Below are 22684 nucleotides of genomic sequence, written 5' to 3'. Positions count from 1 at the left end.
CTTCTAAAATAACATTAAAATACAATCTCCTGCTCCGTGGCTCTACTGGCTGGATATGCTAACACTGGCTTTTCCGGTGTTACAAAGAAATCTGTGACCCATCAGAATGTGTTCCTGTAGCACCGTCTACCTTCTGCAAATCATTACGTGACTTTGCGGGAAAAATCGGACCCGGGCAGAGGCCTTACTAAAAACTTTATATAAATAGCGTTCTATTCACTCTTTTTCTTGTTTGCTGTTACAGGTAATTTAAGACCAATGTTTGAAAAATGTAGTATTACTAGTCATATTAAGAGTCGTTGTTTTTTAGTTTTGTTTTTAAGTCTTGTTGGTTGACTTGACCAGAATTTCCACCATTTTCGTTTGCATGGAACCACAATTTTTCACCAACCTGCTGTTTTTTTCTGTTTTTTTTGTTATGTTTTTACTCATACGTGTATGCCAATGTATTCAACTTGTGTGTCTAAGACTGCGTTTGTCCCTGCTGGGATTCAATCCCCCTTTTCCACCTCTTGCTTGTTGTTCTGCGGGCTGTTTCCCCACTAGACTTTTTCTTTTGCTGAACTTGCACAATGGAGAGAGAGAGGAGAGAGAGAGAGAGAGAGAGAGAAGAGAGCGAGAGAGCAGAAGAGACAGAAGTGGAATATGCATTAAATTTGTCTTAATAATTCAATATGAAAAAAATCTCACCTACATACTATGGAAATTGAAAGTTTTTAAGCTTGCAACAATTTTACACTATCAACATGTCTATTTTCCTAGTATTCCATGCAACCAACAACTTCTGTTATTTATTTAAATTTCATAAATTAGGTGGCAGACTTATGAAACTTGAGTTGTGTAATATATCACCTTAACATCACCTCTGCATTATTCTTTGTCAGTTACATTATCAAGGCCTTCAAAGCTGCATATTTATTTGACAACTATGCACTGTTACCTCTTATTTTATTGTTCACTGTTTGAAGTTTCACTCTGAAACTTGTTTCAATTAGAGTCTAATTGATTTTCACATTATACAGAAAGGAATGGATGGATTGAGTGCTAGAAAAAAATGCAGCAACAGCACAACATTCATTGCTGAATGGTTAGCTGTGATGTAGAGTGTATATGATGTGTAGTACAGGGAAGGGGCTCAATAGTGCAAAACCACCGGTCCTTTCATTTTTTTTCTTTCTTTGATTTCTTTCTTTTCTTCTTTTGTTGAACGGAGAATCAGGGGTATAACATTTGCTTGAGCAGGAATTTGATTGCTACAAACACCGAGCCTCAACTTTCTTGCTGTGTTTACAAGTGTTTCTCACTGTTTTCGCTCTCACTTTCTCTTTCTCAAGGCACTTGATGGAATTAGCAGTCGACTCTCTTCATCCCTCTTTTCTCCCCCTCTTCTTCTCAGTCATAAATGTTACGAGTCGATGGTTATTAAAGACGTATCACCGTAGGTAGACACGAGGAAGAGCTTCAAGATCGTTTGACAGGCAAGTCCAAGGAGGAAACAACAGATTGGCAGAGAGTGGTAGTGGGAGAGAGTGGGAGAATAAGAGAGACAAAGAGAAATTGCCACTGCCACTGAATGACTTGTCTGTCAGTCTGCAGTTGATTATTTTACTGAAGCCTGAGGGGAGATTTCAACCAGAGCAGCAGAGAAAAACACAAGCATCAACACATGTTAAAGGAATGCTTCAGCAAAATGAACAAAGCTAGTACAATTATATAATAATAATAATAATAATAATAATAACAATAATAATAATATACTGTACGTATTAATATTCTTTCCGTATGTTGTACTGTATATTTTCAGTATGCGGTTAGTCTAACAAACTTGGTACTAATTATATAATAATAATAATATATATAATAACAATAATAATAATATACTGTACGTATTAATATTCTTTCCGTATGTTGTACTGTATATTTTCAGTATGCGGTTAGTCTAACAAACTTTGTGTACATGCTGCAAATATTACTTGTTATATACTTTATTGCTATATTTGTAATGTTGTAATAATCAATTGGACAATAGTTAAACTTCCCAATTGTTTTTTATATAGTTATATTCTGTCTTCTTCATGCTGTTTCCCACAGAGTTCATTAGATTTTTATCAAACCCGGTCATTACCTTGCATGTTTTTCCCAAAACTGTGTGAAATTGTCCTCTGAGTAATGTCAACTGCAGGAAAGTAGAACCTTGTTTTCTTAATTAATGCTGAAGGTGAGAAATAAGGCTTGTTAAGGGATGCTGGTAAACATATGATTCTTATACTCTTTTAAAACACTTCCAGAGTGAGAAGCCTTTGTAAAAAGCATGTCAAAACATGGTATGATGATTAGAACATTTGGAATGAACTAAGGCTGCATTGCAAACTCTGATGGCCAGATCAATTGAAGCAAAGCCTACGATTTAGTTCAGACAATCAACTAAGGGCGTACTTTTGTCACTGCAACAAATGTCTTAACGCACCAGAGAGAGAGAGGCACCAGCAGAGTGGACCTAAAGGCCGGGTTATGCTAGTAAAGAACTAGTTTGCACGACATGAAAGCGGTGTGAAAGCCTGCTGTCATAGAAGGTGACGAGGCATAATTAATTAAATCTGGGGATAACAGCGTACATTTTCAGAATTAGTTGGTGAATTTTCATTCATAGTGTTGCACTGTTCACAAAATGACAAAAAAAGGTTTTGTAAAGACTAACTAAAGTGGGCTCAAACCCTGTTGACTTTCTCACCACCACACAGCTAGTGAATTGCTACATAAGGTGGGTGTGAATGTCGTCAGTTTTTGAAAGTTCAAAATCAGATGTTGGAAAGGTGTGTGTGTGGTGGGGGGGGGGGGGGGGGGATTCTGAAGCTGTTTGAATGTCTAACAAGTGATTCTGATGGTGTAATCGTAAGCCATCATTGATCAGTTTTTTCTTTTACTGCATGGCTGCTGTCACGCTGCTCTTCTGAAAGCTATCTTCCTCTACAAAGAAAATTATTATTGTTGCTCCCTGACTTGCTCAGCTATGTGTTTCCTTGTAGGGAGTGAATGTAAATATTCATTCAATCCATTCAGTCCATTCCAAATGAATTTGCTGAATGGACTAGTTGGGGTGAGAACAGCATAGTAAAACTGTGAATAATTGATAAAATGTCTCTTTAACAAAGCCACATGACTGTTTGCAGTCAAATCTAGGCCTTAGAATATGTTCATCCGACACACACTGACAAGGCCCATGTCTGCAGTGGTTACGTTTTAGTTATTCTATAGAGTCTTGTTCTCTGCCAGTTTTACCTGATGCTCTAATTGACATAGCATGCCGTATTGCAATGTATATTAACACATGTTGCTTACTCCGACTAGCCAGTCACATACAAACACACACACATCAGTGTGACAATATTTAAAATGTTATACACTGCCACAATTTAATCTATCTTAGCCTGAGGGATCAATAGAAGAAAATCGGCAATTCCATTCCAACATTTCAACATTCAGTAATATGGAGTGATTCTTTCTTTACACTAGCAGAAGCTCTGTCACGCATCACAATAACTCTCCTCTGTGAATTGTTCGGATATACTAACTTATTCCACTGTTCCACTTTTGTAAGCCGTGAATAAGGCCGTGTTAAATAACAATACTGTAAATGTAAATATTCTAATCGCTCTCTTCCTCGTTCTTCCAGCCTAGCAGAGGAGTTGTATCAAAAAGTGAAAAGATTATTTGGTGACCCCCATCAGGCCACGGAAGACCTGAAAGCAGAGGTAATTATAACTTCTAATCTTTTTGTCTTCGATGTCCCCAAATTAATGACATTAACTTAATGCTTCCCCATCTGCTTCCTTAGATAAAAGAAAAGCTCTCAGACCATGAGGGGAAGCTCCAGGAGGCCCAGGATCTACTGCACTCTGCCCAAGAAAAGACCAGGCAGGCTGGTTCACTGGCTGACCAAAACCAAGCTAACCTTACAGCCCTGGAGGTACAGATAAACAGTCAAAATCCTACGCTCCTACACACACGTTTTAAAGAAGGCAATGTGCTTGAATGCTAAATCATTTCTATACTCATGGCCGCTGTTTTGTGTAGTTTAATTAACTATGATTCAAGTGACTTACTAATTAAATTAGTCATGTTAGATGTTTAATTTGGCAAGCAAAAGATAAATAGATAAAAGATTCTTGTGCAAAAGAAAGACACTAACATTGATGGTCAACACTATTGAGTTACTCTGATCTACACATTGAGGGTATTGAGCCTATTTTACTTGTGATTTTACACATAAGAGGATCTAAACTTTTGGGGTTGGTCTCCTTAAATTAAAAAGTCCTAATTATCCTAAAGAACCATAAAGAGCAGCTCATCTAACCATCTATTCATCTCACTATGTGTTCTTATTTGCATTTTAATCCTTTTTTCCGATCATCATCAAGGAAAGCTCACAGGCAGCTATGACATGTCCTAGAGGAAGCATTCTGCAGTGATCCCACACACATGCAGTACACTGCTCCATCTTTCTCTTTCTTTACATCTGTTTTTGTCTCTCCCTGACCCTGCAGTCTTTTACTCTATAAAGAAAGGCTTTAAGTAAGGAAAGTGGAATTTGCACACAGTACACTGGGGTTATACTGAGTTCATACATTATTTAATCAAATCACTAATTGTGTGTCCCTCGTGTCCTCTTATTGCTTTGGTTATTTTCAATAACTGGAAATCCTTCTTTTTTTTTCTTTTTTTTTTACCATAAAGAGGTTTTAGAAATAATCTGTAGAAAAAAAAATAATTGCCCTGAGTGATTGCTCTGTCATTATTATGGGATTCAAAATTTCAATTTAGATTTGCCTTCGGTGAACTGACCAGAAACACTGTAGCATCCACACAGACTCCGACACAGATTTTTCTATCTCACTGGTTTGCATCCACAATTCTGTTCCTTAAGGATTAAACAATCATGCTCATTTTGAGGCGGATTTTGTTTATAAATTGTGATAGAAATATATTCGTTGGCTAAAAACAATTTGATTGCTATGAACGCATGGAGAAATAGTTTCAGTAGAAGAGGAGCTTTGTCCATGAAATTTTGTGAAATATACAATCCACACATGCCATTATCCCAGAAATGTTTCTGTCACAAGGCACGCACTGTGTTGTATGTCCATTTGAGTTTAAACTAATAGTCAGACAAACAGCATACAGAAAGACAATCAGCAGCTGTTTATTAATGATCCCTGGTTCAGGCTGCTCAAGTGTTGATTTTATGCTTTTATTTGTCCTATGTGATAAGAAATTGAAGATCTTAAAGCAAGCAATTTGATTACATCTCCTAGAGCCACAGGACATTGTAATGGGATCTGTCATGTGACATTTTATAGACCAAATGATAAATCAAAAAATAATCTGCACATTATTCAGTAATGAAAAAGAGTTGTTAGTTTTCAGGTCTAATATTCAGACATTGGCGCATCAGAATCTCGTGCAGCTGTTGATCCTTGTTTGTTTTTTCGCAGAGGAAGCGCTCTGCAGTGAACGGGGTGAAAAAAGAAGCACAGGAGGTCCTTGGAGAAGGAGAACGTCTACTGGATGAAGCAAACCAGCTTTCTGACAACATCAACAAGGAGATAGAGGTACTAAAGTCAACCTGCAGTTCCCCTCTAACTCTTTAAAACAGAGTTGCCCAAATTCTTTCATATGAAGGGACAACATGTATTTGGATGGAAGGCCACAGGCCAGAAATAAATGCTGATATTGAAGAATTCCATAATTTTGTAATTCTTCTGACATGAAGCGAATGTATTTAATTTAGAGGTAGGTTTACATTGCCGTAAAACTCAGATTAATTGCTTTTTGATGAACAAAATGTATGTTTTGTAGTCATTACAATTAAGATTTTATTAACACTTTCAAACTAAGCGGAGAATAAGCATGAGCATGTCAAATGCCATGGCGGGCTAAAACAAAAATGGACAAATTGGACGGCCTTGCTTTAAAACCTCTGCTAATCTACTGTTGAATGTTCTGCTTGAGGTCTACTTTGTGTCTTCTGGCATCAGGAATTTTTTAGGCATTTTTCCCAATCTCCAAAACAAATTTCTCCTTAGGGAGACTAATAAAGATACCTGGACTTTGACTTTGAGGAAAGAAGAGTTTTTAGGAGTAAGAGAATGTTTCTCTGTGTTTTGGCTCTATCTGTCTGCTCGGTTCTTTCTTCAATCCAAGTCATTTTAATGGCATCAAATACATTTTAATAGCTAAAACAATTAGCAAGGCTATTACCATGGACAATATGGCAGCAGTAAATACAAACAGAAAGCTATTAAAATTAGTCGTTAGTAAAAGGGGGAACTTTGTTTTCTGTCTGTAGGACTTGGAGGAGATGGATAGAGAGCTGGGTCCTCTTCATAACCAGCTGGATGATAAAGTCAGTCACCTTACCAATGGTTTAAGTGACGGCCGCCTGGCTAATCTCGTGCACGATGCAGAGGAACACGCAAAGCAGCTGAACGAATCTGCTGCCATTTTGGATGGGTAAATATGACATTTTTTCTTTTTTCTCTTTCATGTCAAGATTCAAGATTCAATACTATATTTTCCTTATTCAATACTTTATTTCCATGCAACTAAGAAATTTGGTGCAGTGTGCTCATTACACAAAAAAAACCTAGCATATTCATAGCAAGAATACCCATGAAAAACACATGCAAACACATACTGTGTAGACACAAACCCCCTACCCTTCCTCCCCTCAACAAATGCATACCTTTTATCCCATAATAAAATAGATACATATGTTTTTTTTTTTAAAGTGTCAGTGCTGAAGGCCACCCTACAAGTCAGTGCGGTCAAGAGTTACAAAGTGCATTGTATCCGTGAGGTACTGTTGTATTGTTGAGGATCCATTGAGTAGCTGAATGGTTCTGCTGTTGAGAAAGTGGGATGTTTTGGATTTAAAAGATTTTTGTCTTTTCCCTGAGGTCAGTGCACTTATTATTAAATATACAGTATATGGTATTTTGGACCATTGATCAAACAAACCTAAGTCACTTTGGCAGAGACAAACCGAGTTGACAATCTCTGAGCTCAATAACATAAATGAGGTTATGATGGGAAAGGGTTTTTATTACTTACCCAAACGTGTTTCTCTCTCCTTGCAGTATTTTGGCTGAAGCTAGAAATCTCTCCTTCAACGCAACAGCTGCCTTCAAGGCCTATAGCAACATTAAAGCAAATGTCGATGCAGCAGAGAAAGAGGCGAAGGCAGCCAAACAGAGGGCAAGTGAGGCACTGGCACTGGTAAGTGGACATGTATACCAACACACACATGTAAGCATGCACACACCTATTGACTAGATAAAAAACAACAAATTTCTAACTTTTAACAGCCGTTTCCTTCAGGGTTTATTGAAGTATGAATGTTAATAATTCAACATGGGAAAATCCTGCGCCTGATAAGTCTCCCTTTACGTGTTTAGCAATTATTTCTCTATTGCACGATTGTAAACAGCAAACGTATGAAATGTATATGTATGCTGAATGGAATCCACCTCACATTCAGGTACTGTTAATTAATAACAATCATTCTAGCTATCCAGTCACTGGAAGTGTACTCTCAGCAGAAGAGTTGGTGTGTGTGTTTGTGTGTTTGTGTATTTGTGCTTGTGTGTGTGTGTGTGTGTGTGTGTGTGTGTGTGTGTGTGTGTGTGTGTGTGTGTGTGTGTGTGTGTGTGTGTGTGTGTGTGTGTCTTGCATGCAGTAACAGTAATGTTGGCTTGGGCTATCCATTAGTCATGGCTGAGAGATCAAAGCACTTCTCTGTCCCTCTTCTTCCTTCTTATTTCCGCCCCTCTTCTTCTTTCATTATTACGACCACACACACCTGAAATCTCCCTTTTCCTGCCTCTTTCCTTTCATTTTTTTCCGTATTCTTTTGATTTTCTGCTTTCCTTCTTTTTTCCTTGTTCTTATTCCAAACACTTGTTTATTTTCCCCCTTTATTCTATAATATTTTATTTTTCTCTATATTCTTTTTTTAATTGTTTTGGCCCATGTGCCAATTTATTTTAGCATTTTTTTCTAACCCTATTTTACCATTTTCGTTTTGACTTATCCCCCCTGTTTGCATTTTTTCACCTTCATTTTATTTTCCCTTTGGCAAAAAAGAGCTAAATGGCAGAGGGAGAAAGGGCTAAAAAGATAGTGAAAGCAGGCAAAGAAACAAAGAGAGAAGGGGTTGAAGGTAGAGAATTAATGCAGGGAGAAGTTAAGTCCGCTGAATGCATTTCTTAGAATATCATTTAGCAATGCAAAGTAGTGGTGCTTTGATCTTACAGAAAGGTAATATGCAGATTACTGCACCTTTTTATGTGTCATGAAACATATTTTTTAATTCATGTGTGAGATCTAAATTATTCTGGAAGCATTTTTAGTGAAGGCATGTTAAGCACAGATTTTGCACTGTTGCTGATGTGTGCGTGTGTGTGCGTGCGTGTGTTTAGGCTTTAGATCCAGAGGTCCCAGTAAAGGAAGCAGCTCAAGGTGCCCTTCAGAAGAGCAACAGATTGCTGAACCAAGCTAAACAACTTCAAAATGATGTCAAAGGTAACCATGAGAGGGTGCATGTGTTAGATTGCATACAGAACATGTACATTGTATGCCACGGGCAGTATAGGCATATAGAGGTGGGCTACTAATACATCTTTCACACCAATGACCGGGTCATATGAGACAACATACATGTTGTTGTCGCCCCCATTTCCAACAAATGACATAGTTTGTCCCACTCCGGTTTTTAGGAACCCTGGTGCAATTCACATTGTACCTGGATTGTGAAGCCAAGTAGTTTAATGCGGTTTAGACCTTTCAAACACAAAGTCAACACTGATTGAGCCCTCGGTGTGAAAGGGGTATGTACATGGTTGTACAAGGAGCTCTAGACTATACTTTAAATGGATTACTGTAATATCATACACATAGTGTACAAAAGTTTAAAACAGTTAAACTCCAATCAATGTCAATCTTCCCATTTGGGAGGTGACGGATGTGTGTTTATTACCAGGCCGCCTTGGCTTCAAATCAAACCAATAATCATCATTGTGTGTGTGTGTGTGTGTGTGTGTGTGTGTGTGTGTGTGTGTGTGTGTGTGTGTGTGTGTGTGTGTGTGTGTGTGTGTGTGTGTGTGTGTGTGTGTGTGTGTGTGTGTGTGTGTGTGTGTGGTAGAGAATGCAGATGGTGTGGCCGGGCTGAAGGGCAGAGTTAAAGCAGCGAGAGACAAAACCAAAGACCTGCTGAAGGCTGTCAACGGAACCATGGCAACGCTCAACGCTATCCCCAATGGTATGACTGCACAAATACACAGTGTGCATGAGTGTGTGTGCGTGGGAGGGAGATAAAGAGAGAGTGGATCAATATCACTGTGCCGATAGAGGTCAGTTGCTCTGGTAAACTCAACTTGACACATATCAGTACTCACAGACACGAAATGCACTGCAGTGATAGCGAGGTTTTTGAACCGCACTGATGCACATGGTCGTGTTTGGATCAACACGCAGAACACTGTTAAATGCAGCTACTACAAATTGTGAATGGGATGACCCAAAGGTTAACACAACTTGTTTAATTCCAGTTTAAATTCCTTTGAGTGAGTGAGAGCACAACACCGGAACATGTCACAGTCAGATTGCGTAACAGATTTTCACAGGGTTTTCCGGACCTGGTAACAAACTCAGATGTTTGGTTAGGGCTGAAGTTCAGCAGTGATTACATAAACTCCATGATCTTCTACTGTATCACACTCTTTGCAACAAAAAAAGTTTAATCTTCATGTCCGGAAATCTACAGGAGTCTGAACAGTCCCGTGACATGAGGTGAGCAAGACTTGTTCTAGAGGCAGGGTGCCAGTGCCAGAGTAGCCACCAAAACAAGACTGTGGGGCCTTTATGCACTCTCTATACTACATGCTCCCAATCTACAGGCTCCAAGTCAACAGCATAGTCTTATTTATCGTCTTAGATGATAGAACATTGAAAAACTATCTAGGACTACATCTTAGCAGGCATGTGACTCATTGATGAGATCATGTGACTGCCTTGTGTGTTAAGACCAGAGTTGCTTCCTGTGCATACTAAACAACTGACGAAGGTGTTTGGATGAACACTGAAACGTCTTGTATTTTATATTTTTAATCCAGTGTTTTTGAATTAAAGCTTTGTTGAAACTACAATTACCTGGCTGCATAAATGAATCTCTATAGACAAAACTGTCTAGCGTGCATAGATTAGAAATCCCACAGAATGAAAATTCAGTGCATTCCATACTAATCGTAAAGTATAAACTAATACTTACAGGCATAGTACATACTGCAGCACAGTGCATGACAAAGCCCATCTATCGGACCAAACATAGTAATGCTATGCCACTGATGAATGTACATAAATTATATAGCTTTTGTGTTTCTGTTTTTTGAATTCTTGACAGACACTGCTGCTAAGCTAGCAGCCACAAAGACTGTAGCAGCAGATGCTAACGCCACGGCCATAGACGTCCTAGAGCGTCTTGGGGATTTGAACCTGCGAATCAATGGCCTACAGAGGAACTACAGCGATCTGGAGGACACTGTTAATGCAGCCAATCAGATGATCCAGGATCCAGAGAAAAACAGTAAATGTCTTCAATATTGGCTAGTTACATAGTAACATAGTCTAATAGTAATAGTAAGTAAAATCAGCAGGAAAATCCAACATTTAAGATATTCTGGTTAACATTTTGTGGACTTGTTTAACATTGATAAAGACTTCCTTTTTTAAAAAAACTATTACCACTCTCTGAAAAATGTTTTGCTATTGAACTGCTTTTGTGTGACAACATTAATTTATTTCTTCTTTTTTGTTACTTACTGAATTTAGTTTTATCTCCTAATCCTTTAAATCTAAGTGCCAATTGAAAGATTTCTAAATTCTAACTGTAATTATGTCTGCTTAATCTTAACTGTTGACTTTTTGAAAATATGAAGTTATTATCTCAGAGCCACATAAATTGGTGAATTCAGCCAAATACTGATACATCTTTCTCTCTGTGTCTCTTTTTTTCAATCCCCACAGCCATCAGTATGTATATTTAATTTACCTTAGCATATGCACTTATTATTATAAGTGGTGCCCCAATAACATGTTATTACCAGATTACCAGATAATGAGAGTAAAGTTACCTCCCTGTCAACACACATTTTTAGCCATTTGATGGCTTTTTCTTGGAAATAATTTGTTTGTTGGAAATTTTCAATCACCACAAAAACACAGTATCATTGACAGCATTGTGTTGATGTGGGGTTCTGGGCCAAGTCAATGTCAAAATGATCTGTTTTCAACAACATTATTGGAGCACCACCCATTGGTTTTATGACCATCTTTAATAGCTATACAGTAAATAGTAGCTGCTTCTAATAATGACTTTGTTCCATTTTGCTCTGCTCGAGCATGACAGCTCTGCACACTGCAAAGCATGGAACTCTCTTTTTATTGACATCTATTTTTTCTGTCTTTTTTCCAATTTCTGTCTTTTTCAGCTTCAAGACTACAATATTAAAAAGCAAATAGTGTAAAAAAAAAAAAAAGGATCTCTTTGAATGCTGAGCTACACTAATTGTTCGGCTCTCGCTGGCTTCTCCATCTTTCTCGCTCTTCCTCCATATTTCTCCTCCTTCTTTGAGTAGTATTGATAATTTCCTCAGCTGCCATCATTTGCTATCCTCTTTCTCACTCTTTACATACTAGCACTCCAAGCACTTTCAGCTATAATACACTGTATAATGTGATGATGATAATGGCTACTGGGCTGTTCTGTATCACTACTGTACTTTATCTCTCTCTTTCTCCCCTTAGTCCACGCTGCAGGAGCTAAAGTTAAGGATTTAGAGGATGAAGCTGACAGGCTGTTGGAGAAGCTGCAGCCAATCAAAAAGCTGCAGGACAATTTGAGGCGAAACATCTCACAAATCAAGGAACTGATCAATCAAGCCAGGAAACAAGCTAACTCTGTAAGTTGTAAAGACGCTGACTGTCAGCCTGATCATATTTAAGTAGAGTTTAAGTATATGACAACACAATCATGTACTCAACAACAGCTTTGCATTCTTTTAATTTGATTTACAAAAGTGTAATATTTATGCTGCACTTCCTGCTGATGCATTTTAATTATTTATTTTAAAGATTGATTGTCAATGCATTACTCTTTTCTTTTCAAACCACATTTCCACTGCAGTAGTTAAAGGATTCTTTTGTAGTATCTAAGATACATTTGTACCAAGTATTTGATTTTAATATAGTTCTAAAAAAGAAATTGATTAAAATGTAATCTTAAAATTTGAAAAGTCAGTTTTGGTAACATTGCCAATGTTTGATAGTTGCAGCAAGGATTACGTAAAACACTGAAAAGATTGTACAGACAAGTCAACACCAGACTAACTTTAGCCCAGTTTTACAATGGTTTGGGTTCACCACTGTGATGCAAAATTCTTTATGTTGATATTTTCTTTATGTGTTATCTTTTTTCTGCCTCTTTCCAGATCAAAGTATCAGTGTCATCGGGTGGTGACTGTCTTCGTAGTTATCGACCCGATATCAGGAAAGGGAGGTACAACACCATCATCCTTCACGTTAAAACGACCACACCTGATAACCTGCTCTTCTACCTGGGGTCAGCGAAATATGTAAGTATATAATTTACTGAGCATATAGTACAAATTAGCACAAAAACCCAAATTGTCGATAAAGAAATATATCACTGTCAGAACTACTCACAACTCCTAAAAACAAAACTGTTAATCTCAGCTATAACCAGAGCAGCAAAATGACTAGAAGTTTAACTGTACTCTTAAACCACTAATTAGCTTTTTTATTACATCAGGCCAAAATATCAAAATAAATCTTACAAGGCAGGGAACTGTCAGAAGTTGGTCTTCAGAAATATAGATAACACCATTAACAAAACCTAACAGTCTTTTATCATGTATGTAGTGAATGTATCAATCAGAATTGTAAATCCTATTTAATACAAAGTTGAGGGGCTGTATATTGTGTAGCATTTAATCATATTTGAAAATACCTGTGTTCCAAAAGTGTATGTATATAGACACACACACACATAGACAAACACACACACACACACACACACACACACACACACACACACACACACACACACACACACACACACACACACACACACACACACACTCACACACAGAATTATAAAGAGAGAGAAGCACGCACTTGTATTCCTCTCTCTCAATCCCAGAGTGATTTGTCTAATATGGGAATAATTAATACTTCTTGACACATACTCACTAAAACCCCTATAAACATAGCACACTGCTGTTTTAAGGTACCACTCATGATCCCTAAGTGTGCATATGTGTGGGTACATGCTCATGCATATGTGTGTGTCCTAAGGAGCAGCAGCAATTAACAACAAGTTTATGTTGCTATCTGCTTTATCCTGATTTCCCCTGAGAAATCACTGCTTTGCTTCATCTGACTGGGAAGTCTTGAATGTGTGCGTGTGTGTGTGTGTGTGTGTGTGTGTGTGTGTGTGTGTGTGTGTGTGTGTGTGTGTGTGTGTGTGTGCGCGCACCTCTACCATTTCACTAATAGTGTGTAATGCTAGTTGAATAATAACGATGCTGCCCTGTGATCTGTGCTAATGAATAATCGCCATTACCCTGGAGAGACTAGAAAGATAAGTGTGTGTAGTTATGTGTGTGTATATGTTTATCATTTGTGTCTTCAAATGTGACTCCCTAATAATCTCTAATTGTGCATAATACTATATGAATAATAATGCTCTGTGTGCGTGTGTACTTCAGAGATGGCATCCAGATGAGAGCATATGCTGAAAACTCTCTTATTAATTTTTTTGGCTCATGTATGAGTAATACAACCATTAATCAAAATACAGCAAGATCCTGTGGAAAATCCACTTATAGAAACAGATGGAGAAAACCTGAGCCTTTGTCCCCTTAAAATAGACCATAGCTGGGCGTGAACTCGCGCCACCGTTCACTCATGATTAATACTCCATAAGGTTTTCTGTAGTAATTAATAAATGGAGATTTTGAATACCTATTAATCATCATCTTTTTGCATTACCGCCAATTGTGTTTTATCTCAGGAGCAAAGGCGAGGCATCACATTATACAATTTTCAACAACAAAACCACATAATCTTTTATTGCATTATTTGACTTAAAGGGAATGTTCCCCAGCTTGTTCTTTGCTTAATAGTTGGATTCACACACTGTAATTACACCTGATGGCCAGAGGTTTGTCTCACAACTTTTGGTTGAGACTTGTGAGGTTACTGATTAGTATGCATCTCTTGCTTGAATTAAAACCTAAACTCAACCTGTTTAATCTGCCGATTACAGTGCAGTCATTCCCAATGCACATTAATGGCAGACTCAAAGGCCTGGAGACAACTATAAATTAAACTTTGGTTGTGGGTAAATCCACTGCTGACAAAGCAACTTTCACCAGGTTTTCCTCCCAACTCCATTTCAATTTCTGGTTGCATTGCTACCCTAACCGCCTTCATAAAGTGTTAAATTGGTTGGAAAATGTTCTCCCAGGTTTACCATGTCATTTTCCCCTTTCTCATTTAAAGGGTCACTTCCCTGATTTTGCACATGTAAGATGATGTGTTTTTAGACCTTGACCTACAGGTATATTAGGGATTTAAAGTCAGGACATTTAATTTGTCTCTTGTGAGACCTGCCAACGTAATGGCAGTGCAACACTAAATTCATAGAGTACCCATTTTTATACATGTACACAAAAACCCCACCCCAGACATTATAGATAAACAGTGCATCTGTATTTATGATATGTTTTATTAAAGTAATGGGGTTTAAAATTAGATTCTGAATACAGTAAATTGAATCTAAATAACAAAAATAGATCAGCTTTCTTGTTGCATCTTTATTTAACCCTTTCCTCCTCCAGTCTCCTTCCTTTTCATCTTCAATGTCTTATTAACATGATGATGTATTGCAAGCAATATACTGTACTGCGTGATGTCTTATTTTAAATCAGATCATATACAATGCATTCAGCCTGTGTCTCCTGTGTGTCTCAGGTTGATTTCCTTGCCTTAGAGATGCGTAAGGGGAAGGTGAATTTCCTCTGGGACGTGGGTTCAGGTGTGGGAAGGGTCGAATATCCTCATCATACTATCCATGATGGGAACTGGCACAGAATAGAGGCATCTCGGTAAGAGGTTTGCACACACATATTGTTTTTCTAACACATATACAGTGTTTCTCTTGCAAACTGGCTTGTTTTCTCTGACACATATACACAGTGTTTCTTATACAAACTGGCTTGTTTCTCATGTTAGATAGAGTACAAAGAACAGTCACATCTTACCTTTTACCTTGGAAAACCAGGAATGTTGAGGAGCATAGTGATGATACACTGCTCATGCACTTACATTATATTCAGACATACATTATGTACATAATTATAGACCTCATTATTTATATGTTTATTTTTAAGTTCTCACACAATATATTGATTCAAGTTAGATTTAAAAGACTTTTCCATTGCAAACTCTCCAGACATAAAACATGTTTTAATATTATGACTTTGTCTTTATTATTTTGAGCTTTATTTGCAGCTCATTTGTGTTTTCCACCCATTTTTCTTTTAGCTTTTTATTACTTGAACATACATGTATTTGGAGTCTAAGATAGACATTGAAACACTGTGATACAGTTCAATATTGTCTTAACATGAATGAATATACAATTTAGCAATGCAATTTAATTACCTCAAAAACGAAACTTGATTGGCCATGTTGCATACCATTTACTTTGTTACTGTACCATAATGTTGTGAAGGTGTGGGATTGATATATTAACTTAATCTTCACTACAACTTAATCCAATCAACAACAACTGATAGTGTCAGCAAATAAGATAACAACCACAGGACTTCATTTCATTCATGCTGCGGTGGCGAACATGTTGTTTCACTCGGGAAATCAAGAGTTTGCAGCCTTGACAGTGTGACACATCATTAAGTAGATGCAGTGTAATCTAGTTTTTCTCTGTGAAACCTGTAGCAGTGCTGTACACAGACCATCCAACACTAGACACATTCACACCAAGCAGACGTTCCACCTGCACCATGTATTACCATCCGAGAGATTTCCCAAATGTGTTTTTCAATAGGATCACATGGACTATAAGTCTTAAAAATGTCCCCCTACTAGACACAGAAATGCTGTTCCTGCTTTGAAAACAAACTCCAAGGTGGGACATTAATTTCACTTTACAGCTCAGAGCTTCCAGTGCTACAAACTGGTTTCTGTCATTCATCTTTAGCACCAAGGGTTCATAAACACTGATTCCAAGCGTCTCCAACATCTTCAGTCATTGTAAATGTCTTCCAGGAAATACAGAAACAAAATATCATCAAAGCCGCTCTGTTTTCTCCTTCTCTCCATCTCCAGTAATGGGTTGAATGGCACCATATCAGTATATCCTCTGGAAGGCTCTATGGCTGGTATGATGCCGACCCCAGCCAGTGCCAACTCGCCCACAGACTACACCATCTTGGACGTCGACCAGAACGCCTACCTGTTTGTGGGAGGAATACTGGGCACTGTCAAGGTATCGGCCTCTTTGTCTGTGTGTAAAATCATCAACAAACCTGTCTGTCTTTTTCTGATTATTTTCCTCCTCCTATCTTTCAGAAAGCAGATGCAGTAAGAACAACAACATTCACAGGCTGCATGGGGGAGACTTTTTTGGACGGTAAACCTATTGGACTGTGGAACTACAGAGAGAGACAGGGAGATTGTAAAGGATGTGTTGTCAGGTATACAAAAGTTTTGTTTTGTTTTTTACAAAGTTTCCTTCTTGGCACTTCTCAGGCCACTTCATCATCTTTGCAACTCTGCAATTTATTTTTGTGACATTTCAAACTCCTTTGACAGTTGGATGTAAATAAAGTGCCAGTCAAATTGACTATTTATTGTTTGTTGTTTCAGCCCCCAGCGTTCAGATGGAGAGGGGACAGTTCAACTGGATGGTGAGGGCTACGCCGCAGTGGGACGACCCACCAGGTGGAACCCCAATGTTTCCACCGTGACCTTCAAGTTCCGCACATTTTCCTCTGAATCCCTACTCATGTATTTGGCTACTGAGGATATGGTATGTATGCATCAATATCAAAAGGGTATGAAAGAAGAAATGATTATAAACCATGTAAATATCAGGACTGATAGCCAGGACAAACTCTTGCATAATGAATATTTTACAGGTACCATCCTTACTATGACTGATGTAGAATCAAATCAATAATGTGGATAATTTAGGTTTTATAAAGTCACATTTAGAACTACAAAAAAATAAGGTTTTAGTACCCATGCCATATGACTTTATAGAGAGCTGATATCACTGTCAAAGGTTTACAAAGTTAAAACGCTCTATAGCGATGTATCCAAACTTTGATTACTAACTGCAATAAATGAAATATTTTTGTCATGTGAAATCCAGTTTTAATTCCCATATTTGAACCCTGTAATAAACGTAAATCAGCCTTTCAACATATTACTGTTATTGCATTGTTATTAGACATCAACTGTCAGTACATTACAACATTTTCTCCCCTGCCATCTCTGTAGAAGGACTTTATGTCCCTGGAACTGTCGGAAGGAAAGGTGAAGGTGAACTTTGACCTCGGATCAGGGGTTGGCAGTGCCATATCAGCTAACCGCCACAATGATGGACAATGGAAATCTATCACCATGTCACGGAACAAGAAACAAGGTACGCACAACAACAGCAGTCTACATTAGCAAAATATTATGCTATTAACAAGGCCCCACTACCCCGGACACTACACTAGACAAGAATAGTATAAACTAATGATCTGAAATAAACAAGGCAGCAGCAAATTATACCAATCTAATTCGTTCTGCCTGTTCTGTTGTTATTTTTGTCTCTTTAACTGTTTACAAAGCCACGGTGAATATAGTGGACATCGACAGCGGTGCCGAGGAGAAGATAGTGGCCACGTCTCAGGGTTCAGCTGCTGGTCTGAACCTCAAGGAAAACCAGAAGATCTATTTTGGAGGGCTGCCTACCATTGGAAACTATAGGTACACACACGCTCACTTATAACACATTCACCTGCAAATTAAAACACTCACATATAATGGACATGTATTTATTGTGAAGAATATGCCAAGTATATTTGATAAATTTAATTCAAAGTGAAGGCAGGATTTATTCTTTTTAAAGGTTTTGTAATGGAGATTAATTAAGTCTTTTTCAACTCAGGATTTGACATTTACATTTTTTCTAATTTAAAACATCTTTTGACACTGTAACTTTAAAATTAAGCTGCTTTTTTCATATGTAGTTGTAGACCAAGTACAGCCTATATCCACAACCTTCCACTTTGGAGGTTGCTCCGTTGCAGCCGGATAAGTTGCAGTAGGACCTCCTTTTCAGCCCGATGTCCATTACCTTCCGCTTTCTTTGTGTTGGAATTGTATCTGCTCCTCAGATCTCTACAGCTAGCTAGCCAGACTATCTGTCCAATCTGAGTTTTCTGTTGCACAGCTACAACAACTTTTGAACATACACATTATCCACCTAAACAAGTTCTTTTTTGAGGCTATTTTGCTGCGGCACCGGGGCTCTGGCCCATGACAATTGTGATTGGTTTAAAGAAATGCCAATAAACCGGAGTATGTTTTTCTCTGGCAAAGTGAGACTAGGCCAAGTACAATCATCTTTTTCACAACCAATTCTAACTCATTTCACAGCTGCTAGTCTTTCACAGAACCATTCATGTGCCAGAAGGTTGAGTAAAAAAACTAGACTAGTATAGATGAGGCCTTAGTTACACCTGTTTGTGAAGTGTGCTAATGTTTTAATATCATGTTTTGTCTTGACAGCATGACAGCCAGGTAAATAAATTAATTTCCTAATCAGACATATAGTAAATGTTCTTGTATATCACCCTTTGCATGAGACTAGCCATGCTAATGAAGCCGTAGAGCACACAGTGAATGTGTATGTTTGTTTGTATCGTGGCTGGCCCCTGTCGGCTCCTGCTCCACCACACAGCGGCTCAAAATCACTTTCTCTGTCCTTTTATTAATCTGAATTTGACGTTTGTCTGTTCAGCAACATTTAGGTAGAATTTCTCACATTTATGACTGCCTTACAGGCATCGTTGCCATAATAATATTCAAATTATTTTTAGATGCAGATCTAACTGTCTCTACCAGTTTGTTGTTGCACTGCAAGCGACAGTTTTTGCTGAAATAAATATAACTCTAAATCACAGAAAATAAATTACATAGGGGCATTACACTGCTAATTACATGTTCAGTGGGATCACAGCCCAAGATTTTCTGAGAATAGATTTAAATTTTACATCCTTCTTGAATAATACTACAACCTGGACAATATCTTACATTACTCATAAAAACGGATTCATATAATAAATCCTGCTTTATTAATACAGACAAACGGCATATTCAAATTATTCTTGTTAACATCCAGACGACAGTTTGCTTCTGGATACATGATGCAATAGCTTACATGTTGCAGTACTTGAGATTATTTTTTATTATTATATTTCACTGCTGAGAGACAAGAAAATTAAGGAGTTGGACATTCCTTCATCTGTATACAGTCTTTATTAAAACTATCATAATTTCTTTTTTTAGGTCAGAGGTCACTCTGAAGCGGTATGCTGGCTGTCTTCGGGAGATTGAAGTCTCCAGGACTCCATTTAATCTCCTCAGCAGTTCAGATTACACTGGGGTCACTAAAGGATGTAATGTAGAGGTAAGAATGTCCATTTAGCTGCAGGTGTAATAGATCTACAGTATATTTAAACTCTCAGGACATTCAGATTGCATTACAGAGGTATGGCGCTCTGATCTTCAGTAAGAAAAGATATGCTGTAACATTCCTTTTAAAGTTTCTCAATAATGCTAAAACATGTCTGTATAATAGAATTAAGATTGTCTACTTATAGTATTACTGCTGTTCAAGTGGTTTATAGTGCTTATATGTCCAACACTTATGTTTGTTTAAACATGTGAGAATGTCACTGAATACAAGGTGAGTGAATATGTAGTATATAAAAAAATTACTGTACAACATAAAAAGGTTTTGGTACATGTACTCTCTCGACCCTGCCTGTCAAACTATTCTCACTTGATTGTGTCTTTACTTTCTTTTATATATTTAATTAATCCAGAAAGTAAAAGTGCCCTTCTGTAAAACATAAATTGGAAAGAAGATACAGGTACATTGACTCTACATTGGAAACCTTAAAGCCATACGGTACAAGACATTCATGATTTCTATACACTAGTGCCATTTCTTTTGCTCACAGAGTCTATAAAAACTGTATGATGGATTATAAATGCTCAGGGATGAGTGAATGGATGAATAGTGAACGTCTTTCTGTTCTTCTTATCTGTCTTTTTTGTTCCTTCACTCTGCTATGCCACAAGGATGAGAGTTTCTGTGTGAGTGTGTGTGAGTATTTGGACTTTGCAACCACAGTCCAAGTAATGAGAAGTGGATGATTTTAGTTTTTTTGTAAAACCACATGCGTCTAAAAGTTGTCTCTTGCAAGAATTAAAGCCTAGACTTTAACCTCAAGGAATGTAGTTTGGTCACATCATTTTTTATCAACCAAACACATTCTAAGACATTGCAATTATTTTATCTCTGTCTTACAGAACCTGTACACAGTCAGTTTTTCTAAACCGGGATACATGGAGCTCAGTGGCCTGTCGCTGGCGGTCGGCACAGAGATCAGTCTGTCCTTCAGCACTCTGGCAGACACTGGGACCATTTTGCTGGCCGTAGGTGGAGCTTCACCAATCAGCCAACAGGTTTGTTTTTATCTATTATTAAAAACAGTTACATATCAATCCCTGTCTAGGAAAGTAGTAGAAAACGGCATTTATTCATTTATTCTTCCATTTTTCTGGACATCTTTCCAACACAGGCCCGGAACACAAACATCCTCAACTCCAAAAGGAAACGCAGACAGTCTGGAGAGGTCGGTTCAAGACATGGATACACTTATACACACCCAAATACTGTAACCCTTTCCCTAAGTGAATGACTTTTTCATAAGTGCATATTAATGAGATTTGCATTTTTTGGCAACTGGGCTAATTGGATTGTCTTTTATCCAAAACACACACATACGCACACACAAATGTCCATTGACAGATACATATAAGAGATATCTTAGCTTTTAGCTGACCACGCAAGCACAAACACACACAACCTCATACGTGCACACAAGCACTCTTTCTTTAAGTGGATGTAGTTTCCATGAGTGCATATTAATGAGATTTGAGTTTGTTGGCAACTATGCCGATTAGATTGTCTTATGGCTAAAACACTCTCTCAGCGTGCACGCACATGCATGTACACACACACACACACACACACACACACACAAGTCCCTGTACTGATAAAAGCCCTCTTGCATCCTAATCACTGATAAATAAACAAATCCATTCCTTTATCTCTGCAGGAAACAGCATGTATGTGGTGTGTAGGTGCACAACGCACATGCATTCCTATTTGCAGGCATACACTTTACATGTGTGTGTATGCATCCCTGTTTTAACATAATGTGTGTCTGTCTGTGTATCTCATTGGCATTGCTCACATGAACGCAAAATTGAAAGTGTATGCATGTTTATGTGAGTGTATACGTGAATGTGTGTGTGTGAAAGAGAGAGAGGACAGAGGGTTACCTCTACCTTATCCATCATCACTGGTCGCATAAATCTATTTTTACTAACTATGCTGGCAGGCAGGGTGTGTGTGTGTGTGTGTGTGCGCGCGTGCACGCACATGTGGTGGGAGAAAGGTTAAGCGAGGTTAAAAACACTATCAACTCAACTTGGCCCTGACTAATGGATGTTTTAGAGAGGGACAGAGAGACAGGGGAGAGAGAAGGGGACAGGAGACAAAGGATTGAGGAATAGAGAATGAAGAGTTAGAGGTGAAAGGAAGGAGAGAGAGGAAAGAGCAAAGCTCGAAAGAAGAGTGAGGAGAATGGAGGAATGAAAAGATGGGGAGAGTTAATTGTAGACAGAAAGAGAAAATGTTCACAGAGAGGAGAGATGAAAAGAAAAGGAAGAAGAGGCTTGGAGCAGAATAAGAGAGGCTGAGATGAAAGAGAGTATAGTGAGAAAATGAAGCCAAAAGGAAAGAGAGAAGACAGAAAAATAAATGTTCGGCTTGACCGTTCACAAAATATAAGATAGTCACCACAAGAGCATTTGTTGTCATTGAAAGATGATGAGCAGAACGGAGGGATGGCCATGTTGGATGTGAGAGCTGTTCATGCCTCTACCTTTAACAATAGCTTCCTGGGGAATTTTTCATCATACAAAATGGGACTTCAAGACTTTGCCAATCAAAGAGCAGCACTGAGTAGATCTCAGTTTGAAACATGATCCCCAAGCACCTCTGGTTTTCTTTCTCCGTCCAAATAAAAAGAATTAGGACTGTTTTGTAAGTAAAATACTACTAAAGCTACATTACTTCTAGCAAAAGTTAAACATGCAAAAAAGCTAAACAAAAATGTGAGCTATTTTTCCATTTAGTATTATTCATTGTTGTTCCCAAGTCGCCTGACTGTAG

The 22684-nt window shown here is 38.0% G+C and overlaps 1 protein-coding gene across 1 annotated transcript in view; it reads left to right on the top strand.

Moving 5' to 3' along the window:
* lama2 (laminin, alpha 2) overlaps positions 1 to 22684 on the top strand; it is a 185763-nt gene that overhangs the window by 148105 nt on the left and 14974 nt on the right. Inside the window, exons 39-59 of the mRNA XM_032543629.1 lie at positions 3674 to 3752; positions 3836 to 3967; positions 5493 to 5609; positions 6347 to 6510; positions 7137 to 7275; positions 8478 to 8580; positions 9200 to 9316; positions 10457 to 10639; positions 11080 to 11085; positions 11860 to 12014; positions 12543 to 12686; positions 15109 to 15242; positions 16486 to 16645; positions 16729 to 16853; positions 17026 to 17188; positions 17662 to 17806; positions 18000 to 18138; positions 18943 to 18954; positions 19723 to 19843; positions 20752 to 20907; positions 21024 to 21077. Coding sequence (XP_032399520.1) covers positions 3674 to 3752; positions 3836 to 3967; positions 5493 to 5609; positions 6347 to 6510; positions 7137 to 7275; positions 8478 to 8580; positions 9200 to 9316; positions 10457 to 10639; positions 11080 to 11085; positions 11860 to 12014; positions 12543 to 12686; positions 15109 to 15242; positions 16486 to 16645; positions 16729 to 16853; positions 17026 to 17188; positions 17662 to 17806; positions 18000 to 18138; positions 18943 to 18954; positions 19723 to 19843; positions 20752 to 20907; positions 21024 to 21077 — 2548 coding nt within the window. The remainder of the gene's footprint in view (positions 1 to 3673; positions 3753 to 3835; positions 3968 to 5492; positions 5610 to 6346; positions 6511 to 7136; positions 7276 to 8477; positions 8581 to 9199; positions 9317 to 10456; positions 10640 to 11079; positions 11086 to 11859; positions 12015 to 12542; positions 12687 to 15108; positions 15243 to 16485; positions 16646 to 16728; positions 16854 to 17025; positions 17189 to 17661; positions 17807 to 17999; positions 18139 to 18942; positions 18955 to 19722; positions 19844 to 20751; positions 20908 to 21023; positions 21078 to 22684) is intronic.

This window comes from Etheostoma spectabile, chromosome 18 (assembly GCF_008692095.1).
Source record: "Etheostoma spectabile isolate EspeVRDwgs_2016 chromosome 18, UIUC_Espe_1.0, whole genome shotgun sequence".
Lineage (NCBI taxonomy): Eukaryota > Metazoa > Chordata > Actinopteri > Perciformes > Percidae > Etheostoma > Etheostoma spectabile.
Note: the sequence above shows the minus strand (reverse complement) of the source record. Positions and strands in the feature narration are given on the sequence as shown.